Source organism: Podarcis cretensis (genome assembly GCF_951804945.1).
Source record: "Podarcis cretensis genome assembly, chromosome: 2".
NCBI lineage: Eukaryota > Metazoa > Chordata > Lepidosauria > Squamata > Lacertidae > Podarcis > Podarcis cretensis.
Window position 1 is genome coordinate 90421053 of NC_137171.1, and position 16011 is coordinate 90437063.

At 45.8% G+C, this 16011-nt stretch overlaps 1 protein-coding gene across 2 annotated transcripts; it reads left to right on the plus strand.

The window, feature by feature from the left end:
* Nucleotides 1-541: 541 nt before the first annotated feature.
* EFCAB12 (EF-hand calcium binding domain 12) lies at nucleotides 542-15775 on the plus strand. 2 transcript variants are annotated; one of them, XM_079964525.1, is made up of 10 exons: nucleotides 542-847; nucleotides 2840-3353; nucleotides 5345-5533; nucleotides 6166-6328; nucleotides 8104-8294; nucleotides 9071-9284; nucleotides 10427-10571; nucleotides 11879-11977; nucleotides 14055-14156; nucleotides 15401-15775. In XM_079964525.1, exons 1-10 carry the CDS (start codon nucleotides 729-731, stop codon nucleotides 15657-15659), a joined length of 1995 nt encoding a protein of 664 aa, XP_079820651.1. In that variant the 5' UTR covers nucleotides 542-728; the 3' UTR covers nucleotides 15660-15775. The 2 variants fall into 2 exon arrangements, with proteins under 2 accessions (XP_079820651.1, XP_079820650.1); XM_079964524.1 differs by having other exon boundaries at nucleotides 543-847; nucleotides 8098-8294.
* The last annotated feature ends 236 nt before the right edge of the window (nucleotides 15776-16011 follow it).

The following is a 16011-nucleotide window of genomic DNA, read 5'->3' on the forward strand; positions in this document are numbered from 1 at the left end:
CCGGTGGAAATGGATTGGGTGCCCGGGAAACTTCGGATGTACGGCAGCCCATGCCGATTTTCCATAAAAAATAGCTCAACAACCTTGCCCCCAAAAGCTCTGGATTTCCACTGTTTGAAATATGGCAACCTAGTATTAAAAAGTCGCTCCGGGAAGCTTACTCTGTTTGCTCGGCCAACTGCAAAGACGGGGAAGCAGAGAAACCGATTGAAGTGTTAACTTGTGCTCCGCCTTGAGAGCCGCGCGCGCTCCCCGTTGACTCCAGTGGGGTTTTGGATAGGATCAGGCTGCGAGCAAACCAAAAGCCTGCGCCACGTCCAGTCTCCTTCCCGCTTCACGGCCTCCGTCTCGAGAATCCCCTGTCCGGGCGCAAGAGCGACGCCGAGCCATTCATCGCCACGCGGGATGCTTCCCAGGGTTGCCGACACAACGTTCGGGCCGGCGTCTCTCGGCCAATCAGCTGCCGCCGTCCGCGGCCGTTGCCTTGGCGCCCGCCAAAATGCAACTCTTGCCTTGTGCTCTAACGCAGATGCGTAAGAAAGAACAACGCGGACCTTGCCCTTTTGCTCCCAGGGCCGCTTGAGGGCTACAGAAGAGAAAGAAGGGGGTTCGTCCTCGGCTTCTTCTTTCCCCTCTGCCCATCTGAGATGAGAAGGCTTTTCTGAGCTTCTTCTGGAAAACCCACCGGACGATTTTTTTCGTTAGGAGGCGCCCGATCCTACACCGAAATGTCGACCAAAATGGATCAGACGAGCTGGTCATCGCGAACATCAGGCGCCAGAAATGAATCGCGGCATTTTAGCACTTCGTCGCAACCTCGGCTAAGTGTCGTTTCTTCGCCCAAGAGGTTTGTAGACTGCAGCATGAGGCCTTACGGAGCCCGTTTCCCACAGATAACATTATAAACAATTAGTTCAGTAGGGTTTTTGGGGAGGTGTGAATTCAGTAGTGCAGCATTGAAGGAACTGTTATTGTTTATTGGAGATGGCCAACGTGGTGCCCTCAAGATGGGCCAAAAGTTGTCAACTAAGAGGTATCTGAGCGGGTTACATAGAAAAACTCATACATAAATGTACTGTATTATAAAACAGAACAGGAAAACATTCATATAAAACATCAACATTTCTTACAGCATATAAAAGACAAGAACCCCCCCCCCCAAGAGGTTGTTCTTTGCTTGTAAAGAAATAGGGGTAGAATAATTTTAATCTTGTAAAATCTGGTTTGTTTTTCCTTAAGAAAGAAGGGTGTGTCTAGGCCAACCCCAACCTCTCTTACCATCAAAGGAACACAAGTGAATAGCAGAGAACCTGCACTAGCGACACTGACACAAAGCCCCACATATATTAAGTATAATAGAAACATCCCCACCCGACCCCATCCCCACTCCCCTTCCACCCCTCCTTTCCCCCTCTTCTTCCTAATGTCTCAACAAATGAAACTGATCTGTAAAAAATGTTACTTGGGGGGAAAAGAGAGAGAGAGATTGCACATACTTTTGTAAACCAAGAAAATCTTTAATAAAAATACATTTAAAAAAGAAAGAAAGAAGGGTGTGCAGATATGTAAAAACCTTAAAAACTGCCAATCTTAACTATCTGGTACAATTTACCTAGTAGTTCTTTCTTTCTTTCTTTCTTTCTTTCTTTCTTTCTCATAAACTTAGTGTGGGATTTGGCTTATAAATTGCTTCCTGCTATGATACAATGGCACTGAGTGAGCAACTGAAAGAGGCATTCTTTCTGTACACTGATGTTTCCCAGACAGTGATAGCTGATACACAGGGCTACAATCACCCAGGAGGCAACCCAAGCTGGATTGTCAGACTTTGAAGACACCTGTTCTGGGTTGTCTTCTCAACTATCCGATCATTGGGTGAAACAAGTAACACATGTAGTTCCTATGCCATGAATAAATACATCCTCTCCCCATGAATTTATTGTTCTATACGACAGTAATGTGCCGTGCATGCAAATTGCACATTGAAGTAATGAAATGTGGTGCCCAGTTTATGGATGGGGGGGGCAATTAGGTATGAGAGCCCTTTAGGAAATCTGCAAGCTCCAGCCCCCTGTAGTTTTTGTCATATTCCTGTCCCCCCTCCCCATCCCTTTCTAAAAACAATAGTGGGTGAGGCTATCACATAAAGTAAGCAGTCCCCTCCCCCACGCACACACTCACATTAATCTGAACACGGGTTACATACAATACTTTTTTAAAACAAACAAACAAGCACATTTTGTTGTACTCCAAACAGTTTACAGTAGTACCTCGGGTTAAGTACTTAATTCGTTCCGGAGGTCCGTTCTTAACCTGAAACTGTTCTTAACCTGAAGCACCACTTTAGCTAATGGGGCCTCCTGCTGCTGCCACGCCACCGGAGCATGATTTCTGTTCTCATCCTGAAGCAAAGTTCATAACCTGAAGCACTATTTCTGGGTTAGTGGAGTATGTAACCTGAAGCGTATGTAACCTGAAGCGTATGTAACCTGAAGCGTATGTAACCTGAGGTACCACTGTATCTAGTATGTGTAAAAGAAAAAACTGCCCAGTCATAGAGACACTCCAGCCCCTTCTGTTTCTTCATTATTTATTTATTTATCCCCCCCCCCCTTTCTTCATGAGCCACTTCTATGGTGTGTCTCAGAGAGCGCCTGTAATTGTGCCCTTGAGTAACTGTGATTGACTGGTCAGATCAAACACAGTGCAGAAACAGCAGAATTACCCACTCCTGGTGGAGGTCTAATGGAAAGAGATTTAGCTTTGGGGGGCGGGATATAAAACAAGGTTTTGTTTTATCGGGGTAAATTTAACTTCCTCATCCCTTTGTTCTTTTCAGCGAAGGCGAAGCTCTGTCAAATGCAGCATCGCTCGAAGACTCCCCCGCCGACAACCTGGATTGGGTTTTGGATCACTGCTTTAAACAATTCAAGATCAGAGAGGCTTATCCACATTCTTTCCTCAAAGTGAAAGCAAGCAGATTTGGGCCCCCCAGATCTCGACGTCGCATTCTCATCGCCCCTCCGATGAGTGAAATGGCGGTTCGCGGACCCAGGCCTCACCCGCCTGAACTTCCCGCTCCAGAGCAGAAACCTGTGGGCTCAGGAAAACCTCCAGAGGCTGAAGATAAAACCTCTGCGAAAGAGGAGGCAGACCTGCAAGAGCTGGAAGCTTGGATCCAGGGAAGAATACAACTGCAGAATCTGCTGAACTGTGTGGACCTGGAGCAGTGGCTGATGGGGAAAGAGCCCGTCAGTGAGCAGGAACAAAATGTGCTGAGGAAGATACAAGAAGACAAGGAAGCGTTGAAGACTAAAGTGCAAGCCAAGTTGTGGGAAGATGACACCCTTGAGGTAAGCAGTGGAGGCTGGTCCTTTAGGGGCTAGTTTGGCAGGGCCCCCCCCATCTCTCCCTGCCCTTAGCTAGCCCCCACCTGCCTGCCTTCTTACTTACAGTTAGCCCAGGGGGTTGGCTCTGACTGCCAGATCCGCTCTCCTCCTGTTTTAAGGTAAAGGTAAAGGGACCCCTGACCATTAGGTCCAGTCGTGACCGACTCTGGGGTTGCGGTGCTCATCTCGCTTTATTGGCCGAGGGAGCCAGCGTACAGCTTCTAGGTCATGTGACCAGCATGACTAAGCCGCTTCTGGCGAACCAGAGCAGTGCACGGAAACGCCGTTTACCTTCCCGCCGGAGAGGTACCTATTTATCTACTTGCACTTTGACGTGCTTTTGAACTGCTAGGTTGGCAGGAGCAGGGACTGAGCAACGGGAGCTCACCCCATTGCGGGGATTCAAACCACCGACCTTCTGATCGGCAAGCCCTAGGCTCAGTGGTTTAAACCACAGCGCCACCCGCGTCCCTCCTGTTTTAGGTGTGACCAATATATGTGCTGTCACACACACAGAGTGCCAAACCCGGAAGTAACCTGGAAACGCCATAAAGACGTCACTAAAAGGGTGGTACGCGGTGTTTGCAGGCTTTTTCAGTGGGTTTGCGGTTTCACGGGTAAATGAGGGGTTGCCTGTGTGACAGTGTTGGAACTTATTAGGAACTTGCAAATTCATAGTGCCACAGAGAGCCACAGCTGGCTTCAGCGACTCAGCTGTTTGAGATTTAAGGCAGTTTTGCTCCCTGTGTGCTATCTCATAGGGATACAATTCTCCAGGGAGTTTCAGTTTCGAATAATGGGAGAAATACATAATTTGTTGATGGGTTGAGATAAATATTCTACTTATAAGGTTTCTGCCTGTGCCTTAGCAGCTCAGCAGATTGGATAAATTTGACTGACTGACTGATTTAAGGTAGTGAAGACCCCAAATGGAGGTTTTCGTTTTGCAAACAAAAATGTTCCCCCATCTCAGCTATTACTCTTTTACAATATCCATTATCAAAAATAGAACAATGTAACAAATGAAATTATGCAATATAACAACAAGGTCACACACACACACACACACACACACACACACAAAAGGTTAAAAACCGTTGCATCAGGAAGGATATTGGGGGGAAGAGGGAGCGTGTCTCTGTTGCCAAGCAGCTAACCGTAACCCTCTCCTGCCACAATCCCATCAAGCATAGATCCTGATTAAGGCAGGATGGGGACGGGGATTTGCAGCCAATGGGCATTTTGTTAAGGTAACGCAATATTCATGGACATGTGTATCTGGAAGCACATCCAAAAGTGGACACGGTTTATTTACAGTGTATCTTCTTCAATGGGATGTGAATCTATATATACAGGTAGCGACTGTTTTAGGTGCATCCAATATGTGTATGACCGTGCATGCATGCATCACACCAAACCCGGAAGTGACCCTGAAGCATCAGAAAAAGGGTGGTGCGGTGGCTAAATGGGGTGTTTCAGACTTTTTCAATGGTGGTTCTTCAAATATACTCAATTTCACTTAAATGTGTGGTGCCTTGCAACAAACCCCATGTTAATCGGGAGATGCCTGCATCCCTATCCACATTCTGCCTCAACTCATCACCCGCAACTCCACAAACTGCAGTTGGATCAGGGCAACAGGCTTGTTTTGCAATCCTGGCCGGTAAGAAAACTTGCAGCATGACAGGGAGTTCAGCTCACTCACCTGATCAAAAGGGATACTTAACTGTTCCCTCTAGTCAGAGTGAGGTCAATGGGAATTGTTTTTCTCGCCATCACCATCAACACATCGCCAGCTCTGATTGGCTACATGGCTTCATAATGTTGTGTTCATTGTGATGACTGATTGGCTGGTTCTTTCGTGTTCCTATAACCAATGTGAATGTTTCTTCTTCACAGGAAGAAAGTTTTACATGTCCTTTTCCATCCCCTCTCCCCTGACCAATGTCTTTCAGAATCTGAGACCGAAGCCACCACACAAGATTGTCATCCCTCGTGTCAACGCTCCTCACCCCAAGTCCCTCATGACGCTGCAAAACCTTCTGCACAAGCAGAAACTCAAGCTGGTGGACCTCTTTAAGAAATCAGACAGGACCAAGACGATGAGGTTCAGCAGAGCCGACTTCATTAAAATAATCCAAGAAGTAAGTGGCAAAGACTATTTATAAGCCATTTCCCTGTTTAGACAGAGAGATTGGGTAGATGTTCCTGAGTGGGGATTTTCGGTAGTTGCTTCTCAGCCATGGGAATCACATATTCAACCCATTTTTGCACACTTGTTCCTCTTACGTTGAAGGATGTGTGTGCAGCTTCTATATGCTTATGCTTCTAGCCAAATCAGGGCACAGGCATCCTCTTGCACACCAACTATTGGCCTACATCATTTCACTTGCTGCTAACGGGCACACACAGTACGAATGCTCAAGGATTTCAATGGGTTAGCATTTGAATATAACGGGTTCTGAATTATGCTTCCTGGGAGAATATACAGATCGAAATGAAATCACCCCTTCCGTTTTTGCACTTTGCTAATATGGTTCTCAGCACAAAAACTATACATTAAAGATAAGCACATACTAGGTTAAAATGCATACATAATGTGTTTTTTTAGAATATGATGCATTTCAAACATGCATATTTTGTGAAGAACGTACAAAGATAAGGCAGATTATTGCAAGAAGGAGTGACTCTCTCTCTCTTCAGTTTGGTGGTCACACATCTTACTTACTGTGATTGGACCTGATGATTGCAGTTTTGATTTTATACTCGTTTGCAGACCAACATTCCTCTCAGTACAACTGACCTGGAAGACGTGATCACCTACCTCATGATGTCAAAGAAAGTGAATTATATAAACAATGATGACCTGGTTGAGTGTCAGAGAATATGGGCAGATAACTTAAGAGAGCAATGGAGGCAGCCTAAAGAATCAAAGCCAGGTAAACAAACAAGCAAAAGTGTTAGGACGTGGTTCTGTTGTCTTGACATCGCTAACGGGGATGAAGTTTTCAGCTTCAGTTGCTGATGGTTGTAATAAAGGTTATCATAGGAATTCCTTGTACAAAAAAAAAATAAGTTGGCACTCCAGTGTGTATCCTGATACTACAAGCCCTGGCTGTAGCAATTTATCCTGCACCTCCAAGAGTTTCTAAGAGCCATGCTGACCCAAGCTGATTACAGATGGGAAAGAAAGGCAGGTTTGGCCTACATATTTGAAAGGCATGTTTGAGTCATATCTGAATAACCCTAGTAGTACTTTTCACCTCCAGCAGCATTGGTCTTGCGGAGTCAATCTTCACATAAAATAATTGAGTGGCATGGCTGGGCCAACCAGCAAACCACTGCCAGAGGGGGTGGGGGAAAGGCCACCTTCAGTTTTCAGTCCATGCATTCATTCCTCTTCAAAAGATACTCTGCTGTCCAGTATGTTGTAAGGCTGCCATCCTCGCCCCTGCTCATAAGTGAAGGAGACTGATGGAGCAGTACAGCTGCCGCCGCAGTCCTTCAACCCCTGCTGGCCAGGGATAAAGGTGCAGGGAAAAGTTCCCCTTTGCTGTGCCTACTCCAAGGAAACCCCAACAAATGCAATTCAGAGTCAAATGGACAGGCTTTTTATGTCAAGAGCTGTATTTCCTTCAGTGGTGTGTGTATAATCTGTTAGGGGCTACAGGCCAGTAGAGGTGGAGCCAGAGGCAAAAGCGTTCTGAATTATATCAGAAACAAGGGCTGCTTTGTTTTGGTTTTCACCATAGCCACCTGCTTTGGACCTGAGGACCCTTTGGGTCCCTTCCAGTTCCAGTTCTAGGAGTCTGTACCTCAGATTAGAATTCCCAGTGCTGTGCAGATGTAAGCCCTACTGGATTTGAGGTGATTACTCTCGAATAAATATTGCAAGGGAATTACTTTCTTTTAATACAACAGGCCAGAATTGTCAGTTTGCATTTCTTAGTGCAGAAAGTATTGATCTGATGTGTAGAGATCTTTCCTATTCTAATTAATTCAAGAGGGTTCTGGAAGCTTCTCTGTGTGAAAGAAACAAGCAGAAGGTTACTGATGTTTGGGTTATTTTTTCTGAGAAGCTGAGTACAGCTGGTTTAAACTGGTTCTCTTTCTCTTTCAGTCAAGGTCATGCTGACTATAAATGTAGGACCAGAAGGAGCCATGGTTTCTCTTTCTCTTTCTACCACTTTTCCTTCTGGTGTGGTGTTCTGTACATAGTATGCTTAGTGTTAAGGTTTAGACTTATTATAAGTTATTGTAAGCTTAAGTTAAGTCTGCTGCAACTGGATTTCTTATGGACAGTGCCAATCCTGAATGTATTGGATTTGTGACCATTATGCTAATTTGCCTTCAGTAGCAGTAAAACTCTGCTGGATTCAATATTAATTGCCTCTGATCTATTTTTGGGGAATCCTGCAACATGTTTAAGTTTTTACTCTACTAACTAAACGTCGGAGTTCTGCTCTGGTTCAATATTGAGTAGAATTTCATGACAAGAATGGCTACTGTTCGCTTTGAAAACCCCTGTGAGGAAAAATATCTCATGACGTCCTCCCATGAAGAAAGAGAATGAGCCAGCATGATCTAGCATGAAAAGGCATTAAACTGTCAGGCGACAGGTGCTTGCTGGTGGTCATGGCACAGATTTCCTGTTTGTGAGAAATTCTGACAGGTTTCTAATGTTTTCCCCTTTCTCCCCTTCTGAAAGAAACAGAAGAGCTCCCACCTTCCGCACCACAGAAGTGTTGTAGGAGAAGTGGTACATTCTCCAAACATTCTGGTGAAGCAAAGATATGCCGGCTTGAAGTTCCCCCCATCAACACAGAAGTAGACCGCATGCATCTATCTTATAATCAGATGGAGGAAGCTGGGAAAAGATACAAGGAAATGAGACGACGGACTAAGGTATCGTGTTTCTGTGGCAGAACTCTTTGCACCTTCGATGCTGTAAAAAGACATGTCGAGTTACCTCTCAAACACTGTCTTACTCTGTTGAGTTGGCGCCAAACCTTGGGTTTTGCAAGTTAAAGGACTTACTCCATTCACAGCAGTGAGTCAAATCCAGTGGAAATTCTCCCCCTGCTAACTGGATGCTCCTTTCAGCATTTTCTCTTTCCATTTTCTGTCCTGATTCCCCCTTCCCTCAGAGCAGATTTTGGGGTCAGTAAAAGGCTGCAGGAGGAAGGGAGGTTTTTTTGGGGGGAGGGGAGCTTCTCAGACCATTTTCAGGTACCTTTTCACAGATCAGGGGTGGGAACTCGTATCCCTTCAGTTGTTGTTGTTGTCGTCGTTGGACTCCAACTCCCATCATCCTTGACTGTTGGCCATGCTGGCTGGGGCTGATGGGAGTTGGAGTGCAGCAACATCGGCTGGACCACAGGCTCCTCACCCCGACACTGTGTAGGGCGGAGTTAGAAAGGAATATACATTAGGTCAGGAATGGAAAACCTGCGTTTGAACCAAGAATCCCCATCATCCCCAGCCATCAGTCCGGTTGATTAGAATTAAGAGGCGTTGCTGTCCCAACAATACCTGGAGGACCACACTTTCCCACAAGCCCTGTATTTGTAGGTCCTTTAATTCTCGGGTGGAAAATCCTCCTCGGCATGCTATGGTGTTTTGCACAGCACAGCGGCTTTCAGATGTTTTGTAACAAAAGAGTCAATGTCTTTTTGTTGCAGAGAAAGACCAACCCATTAGAGTATGCAGAACAGTGTAAGCTTGTGAAATCCGGAGACGCGGTTGTGGACGGCCACTGCTTTCCGAGCACCATCGAGGGTGAAATGGGAGAGCTGGTGGACCAACACCGGCTGGCTTGCTACCTGGTCTACACTCAGTGTCTCAAGCTGTGTGAAAAATACGGCGTCCCGCTTACCGAGAAGATGCTGAAAAGGGGTATGGTGAAACAAGGGGACTGGAGGGAATGCTGTACAGTCATACCTCTGGTTAAAGTCGCTTCAGGTTGAGCGTTTTCAGGTTGCGCTCTGCGGCAACCCGGAAGTAACGAAACGGGTTACTTCCGGGTTTCGCCGCGTGCGCAGACGCTCAAAATGACGTCATGCACAGAAGCGGTGAATCGCAACGCACAGACGCAGGTTGCGTTCTGCCCAAGATGTGAATGGGGCTCTGGAACGGATCCTGTTCGCATCCAGAGGTACCACCATATATATCATCAAAGCAAAGTGGTGTTTACACTGGCTCAGGGTCAAAGTCGCCTGCTAACCCACCCACCCCTCCAAAAAAAATACCTAGGCAGAATAACACTGTTACGTAGTTGTTCAGGTCTGGTGGGTGGTGGGTCTGGTATAACAAAGAATACAGTCGACTCAGGTTACAACCCTAAACCCACTTGCTTAGGGAGTTATGTTCTAGCAGACTTATTTCCGAGTAAAGATGTGTAGGGTTGTGCTGTGGAACTTAACACACAGCCTGTCGGTATCCTGCGATTCCGTACAAGTGCTCCACAAGCACACCAACTTGGCTACGTTTCTAGCCCTTATGAAGGTAGGCTTTAGAGCGCAGGCAATGCCCATCCAAGTTCCGTAAGCTAGGGAAAGGGAGGAGGGAGATTGGCTGGTGCAGAGTTACGCCAGCAACGCCCAATTAACTCAGATGCACCGGCTCATGTTGGGCTCTTTCAGGCAAGCTGACTGCTCTAGAGGTCCACCACTCAACTGAGTCATGGGGAAATCCACAAGTTGCTTGAACCTACCCAGGATTATTTGTACAGTTGTACCTCGGGTTACATACGCTTCAGGTCACAGACTCCGCTAACCCAGAAACAGTATCTCAGGTTAAGAACTTTGCTTCAGGATGAGAACAGAAATCGTGCTCTGGTGGCAGCAGGAGGCCCCATTAGCTAAAGTGGTGCTTCAGGTTAAGAACAGTTTCAGGTTAAGAACGGACCTCTGGAATGAATTAAGTACTTAACCCGAGGTACCACTGTATAGCTAAGGTAGAAATTTTGCTGTATGTGGGTTGACTGTAATGCCACAGTTCTTTCTTTCTTCTAAAATGTTCGTTTTCTGTACCATCAGCTTTGCTCTACCCACCGGACAGAACTGTAAGAGAGGGGAACTATTTCCGCAAGATGAGACAACCTGGAGGTTATTATGACCAATCTGGATACCAACCAAGTTTGCCATCACCACAACCCATAAGCACTTCAGGAGACAAAAAAAGGTTTGTTTGGTTTTGGGGCTTTTTTTTTAAAATCAAGACAATATACAAATAGGTTTGGTTTGGTTTGAAGATAATATCCTATTTCAGTTCCTGTACAAGCAGCAGAGAAGTCTTTGCAAATTCTCATGCTGGAATTTCCTTGCTACAACCAAAGCCAGTCAACTGGGCATTTTGAATCGATTGGGCACTTTCAGTCCACAGCTCCCTGGCTTAATTGTCCATGGGTGTTCTGGGCAACTTTCACATGGAACATAGGCTGTTAGCTGCATAAGGTTAGGGCACCTGGTTTTGACTGAAGTACCTGTCAGAATTCATTGCCGGTCAGAGGTATGTGCCTATCTCTCCAGGCACCGGCTGAATTCTTTCGACCTCCCTCCGGCGACTCCCGGTAGGAAAAACACACGAGGTCCGTTCCGGCGATTTTCCTCAGGCTGTGAGGAAAACACACCAAACTGCTTCTCCTCCTCCCTGCTCTCCAGCATATCCCCAGGGAGGGGAATCAGACACAGACAGAAATGTATCTACATGTTTTATTCCTGTCTTCAGCAGTCATATAGAGAAAACATGTCTGCTCTGTTCAACAAACAGAGAGAAACTCCAAACTCCACCCATGTACATCCTGTACAGGTCATATAACACACACACTGCGCTAACATGCGGTGCTCAGTACAGAATGGACTGCCCCTTTGTTTCCATGGCAACAGTCACACACATCCTGTTTGGCTTTCCAGCCACAAGCAGCAGACTTGGCTGCTATAGCCTTTGCTTGCTGCTGCATTGCTGCTTTAGAATAACATACTCCCCCTAAAGTATCAATGCGTGCTGCGAGCAAAGCAAGTCTGTCATGTTCGTTCAGAACCACGGCAAAGACCCTGTCCGACGTTAGAGTACCATGCCTTAATGCAGCCACAAGAACTGTGGAAAATGTTCCTGAGGCTTGAACAGCACCGAGGCTTAAAGTAAGTGAGGGGGTGGACTTTGAGCAACGGGTGCTTCAACCTGGCACAAGCAAAGGCAATGGCACTATAGGATGCAAAGTCCAGAAGGCTGGACTGGAAGGTCTTAGGATTTCTATACCACATCCATGCCCCTGCTTCAGAGCACAGCCATTATGGGCTGCTTACGGGCTCCCATACTGGGTCACTGGCTTAAAATCATTTCCTCAGCAACATTTGAACAACAGCGTTTTTGCTGCTGCAAAAATATTAGGAGGCTTGCGGACAAACGCCGTTCTGAGTGTTTTCTTGTCTTCTCCCTCTATTCCCCTCTTGGTGTCTCTAAACAGATTGTTTTTCCTTCTCCCCTAGAAAGAAGAAGGCAGAGGTTAAGAAACCAGAGGTCCAAAAAACAGACAAGACCCTTAACACTCGCTGGAAGTCATACAGAGAGTTTTGGAAACTAATGAAGTATGTGTTCAATCTGCTGGGTGTTATCCTAGATTTTTATTGGTGCTTGTAATATAGAGCTGTACCATTGAGTTTGGCCCCCCTCAGGCTGCAATCCTACCCACGTCTACTCAAAAGCAAGGGGGTATACCCCCAGGTAAGTGTGACGAGGATTGCAGCCTTATTCTTTCACAGCCTTACTGACCCTTCCTATTGAAGTTGACCTGGTCACTCTGCAAAAGCTGATTGGTGTCTTGTCTTAGTGATGACGAAAAGCCACTTCTGGGGCCTCTATCTCTAAACCACATTGGACAAATGTTTACCTCACATTAAAGTAGAGGCAGGGTTATTGGGTTTTTATTTTGATTATGTATTTTGTGGTTTCATATTTTGATTTTATTCTGTGAAGTGCCCTGAGACCAGTATATAATAATTATTATTATTTTTAAAAAACCCTCTCCCATACAGGCTGCCTCTTTTTTGTTTATTAAATTTGTATACCACCTTATTATCACACATCTCAAGGTGGTTCACAACATAAAATTACAATGTAAAAAACACAATACAGTGGTGCCTCGCAAGACGAAATTAATCCGTTCCGTGAGGCTCTTTGTATAGCGGTTTTTTCGTCTTGCGAAGCAAGCACATTGACAGCTTAGCGGATTACCGCTATTAGCGGTTTAGCGGCTTTTAGCAGATCAGCTGATAAGCGGCTTATCAGCGGATCAGCTGATAAGCGGTTTAGCGGCTTAGGAAAAGGGGGGGAAACCCGCAGGAACTCGCAAGACATTTCGTCTTGCGAAGCAAGCCCATAGGGAAATTCGTTTTGCGAAGCGCCTCCAAAACGGAGAACCCTTTCGTCTAGCGGGTTTTCCGTCTTGCGAGGCGTTCGTCTTGCGAGGCACCACTGTATATTAATAAAAACAAACACAACCCAATAATCCCACTTGCACAATACATTTGAAAGGGTATTAGATGTCCATCAGCTGACGGCCTGGTTAAAGAGGAACGTTTTTGCCTGGCACCTAAAGGTGTATGAACAAGGCACCTGGCAAACCTCCCTGGGGAGAGCATTCCACAAACGGGGAGCCACTGCAGAGAAGGCCTGTTCTCGTGTTGCCACCCTCCAGACCTCACACAGATGAAGCTGATGGAAGGCGTTCTTATGCTGCTGAGGACACTGAGGGCACTGTAAGCATCCGGTTGCTGCTCTGCAGCTGCCCCCTTACCTGCCCTCGCACCTGATGTCACGTAGGACATTTGATGTGGGACAAGCAGGCATAGTTTGGAAAATAGTCTTGTGAGCCAAATGAGGTCTCCCACTGTGCCTAAGCAGGCCCACAGGCTGGACATTCTTTGGTAAGCGGGGCACACGGACAGCAGGCCCCTCTGCAGTTGCCTGTTCGCAGGTTCGGTTTGTGGTTCCACTGCTTCGCAAACTGATGTTTTTTCCTCTGCAGAGCAGCTTTGCCTGTCTGCAGAGGAAATATATCCACGTGCAGGCGTGGTTTGAATCCAAAACACACCTGCAAACTGACCAAGAGGGGCTTTCCTGGTCGGCACAGGCAAGTGGCCTCAGGTGATGGTGTCAGGTGCTTGATAGAAGGAGGCCCAGTTCGCCATCCGGTCCTTGGGCTGAAAGAAAGCTCCCCACTCGTGCTTTGCAGCAGCCAAAGCCAGCCTGCTGGCTGCTCCCTCTATTCTGGAGCCCGATATGCTGCTTCCCACCACCAGTGCAAACACGGGCAAGAGTGTTCGCAGGGCGAGTGTGCAAAATAGGTCAGGGACTTGTCAGGTGATCAGTGCTGGCAGAACTGGTTTCTGCTACCTTTTCTTTGAATTCAGCCACTGCATTCAGTGAGCATGCTTCAGTCGGTGTGAATGAATGCGTAATATTTCCACGTGTGTTACATAGAAGTTAGGCTACGCTTGCTTCCAGGGATTAGATGTGAAATCAGGCTGAAATATTTCAGATATACTGTTTGGGTAGAAATAGGTGTTGGGTCTGGGGCTCCTCTATCCTGTCAGTTGACTGTTCACCAGATTTCTCCTTTCCAGCTTGGCCACCTCTAAGCTCACGATGCATTTCTTTTTGCAGGCCTCACTCAAAAAGAGTGCTTCCTCCAGATAATTTTTTCACTGCTTATAACTTTGCCTTAGCTGAATCAATGGGCATACTTGTGGAACAATATGTGGAAAGGTATGGCACACAATGTTTCTTCTTTTCTTTTAGAAGAGTTTTAAGAACAATTTATAGTCTCGTACCTGAAGGAATTTCTTCAGGCAGGCTTTTGATTTAAAGGTTTGGTTGGCCTCCTCCCTCCCTCTCCTCACCTTTTTCCCACTTTGCTTTGGTTTCTTCCCATTCCCAGGTTTAACAATCATATTCTTTAACTCTGCTTCATTCTTTTATTCTCTCCCTGCTTGTGTGCATTCCCTCAAACTCCCCATCCCATCTTTATTTAAGGCTGTGTCCACACCATGCTTTTAAAGTAGTGTGGTATAAACAGTCAAAGAATCCTGAGAACTGTGGTAGCTAATGGTGCTAAGAGTTGTTCCCTTCACAGAACAACAGTTTTCAGAGTCACCTGCAGATTGGAGTTGATGGTTCAACCACTCTGAGAATTGTAGCTCTGTGAGAGGAATAGGGGTATCCTAACAACTCAGCACCCTTAACAAACTGCAGTCCCCAGGATTCTGTAGGGGGAAGCATGACTGTTAATGTGGTGTCATAGTGCTTTAAATGTCTAGTGCAGATGTGTCACGATGGTGCCTGACATCTCCATCATCTGGGGATCCTTGGATCTAGATTGTTTTCACACACTAAAACCACATCCTGTAAAATTCTAAGAGTTATATTTGATCTGCACAATCATAATGAATTTCAGGAACCAAAGTGCTTTTTCTGTGCAGCCAGAGCAGGAGCAGTGACCATTAAGAAAAAGAGGTTGGAAAGGGCATGTGTGTGTGTGTGTGTGTGTGTGTGTGTGTGTACGCACGTACACACACACACGCACGCCTATGTATATATATGCAGACTGTCCCTGGATCAAGTGACTTTTCTTCCTTAAGTTCTCAAAGCTCTTAACCTAGCTCAAGGTTGTCATCTGAATGAGCCAGATGTTTAAATGAGAATCAATCACAGTCAGTCCACCATTTGAAAAATAAGACTTTAAAGCCATCTTGCCCCAAAATGGCAACTAGACATTCAGTTTTGGTGACTTGGTTGAAGGAGTCATTCAGCGCCTAGCTTATATATCTGAGTTTCTAACGCTACCCTAACTCCAAAGCTAGGCCTCCTTTACGTTTTATGTAGAGCTGTGTTTTTTCATTTATGCTTGCAAGAACAACGAACCATGTTTTCATGAAGTCTCCATGCCACAAAGCCTGCATATTGTGGTTTTTCATGCTAACATTATTTATTTCCTTGGATTTTGTTTTCAGTGAGCTAAGGAAGATGTTTGCCCACCTGAATCCCAAGACTGACCCAAATAATTTCTGGCCAGGACATCTTCTTAGCCAGCTGCGTCTCTTTCTACCCCTGGAAGCCCGCGACAACGGGAATGCTATATTCAGCCACGTCCCTCGCACGTCCCCAGCCTATCCTGCTAGATACAATCCTGACCGCAGCTGGCCAGTCAATGACCAGGGATACGTGTCGTACGGGGATCCAGAATCCCAAAAGCATAATTATTATATTTGACAGTGTTTCAAAATGTTCCAGAGCGCTGACATTTCATGAGCACATGAGTACTCCGGCGGATCTGCTGTGAAAAGCCAATATCCTAAGCGAAACAAGAACATGGTAAGAGGATTGCAGTGAACGATGGATGGCAACAGTCTTGTTTGGTTAAAGGGGTTTTTCAAGGCTGTCAGTAAAAATAATAATAATAATAATAATAATAATAATAATAATATACCCCACCCATCTGGCTGGGTTTCCCCAGCTACTCTGGGTGGCTCCCAACATAACAATAAATAATAATAATAATAATAATAATAATAATAATAATAATAATAATGTGATAAAACATCAAACATTAAAAACTTCCCTA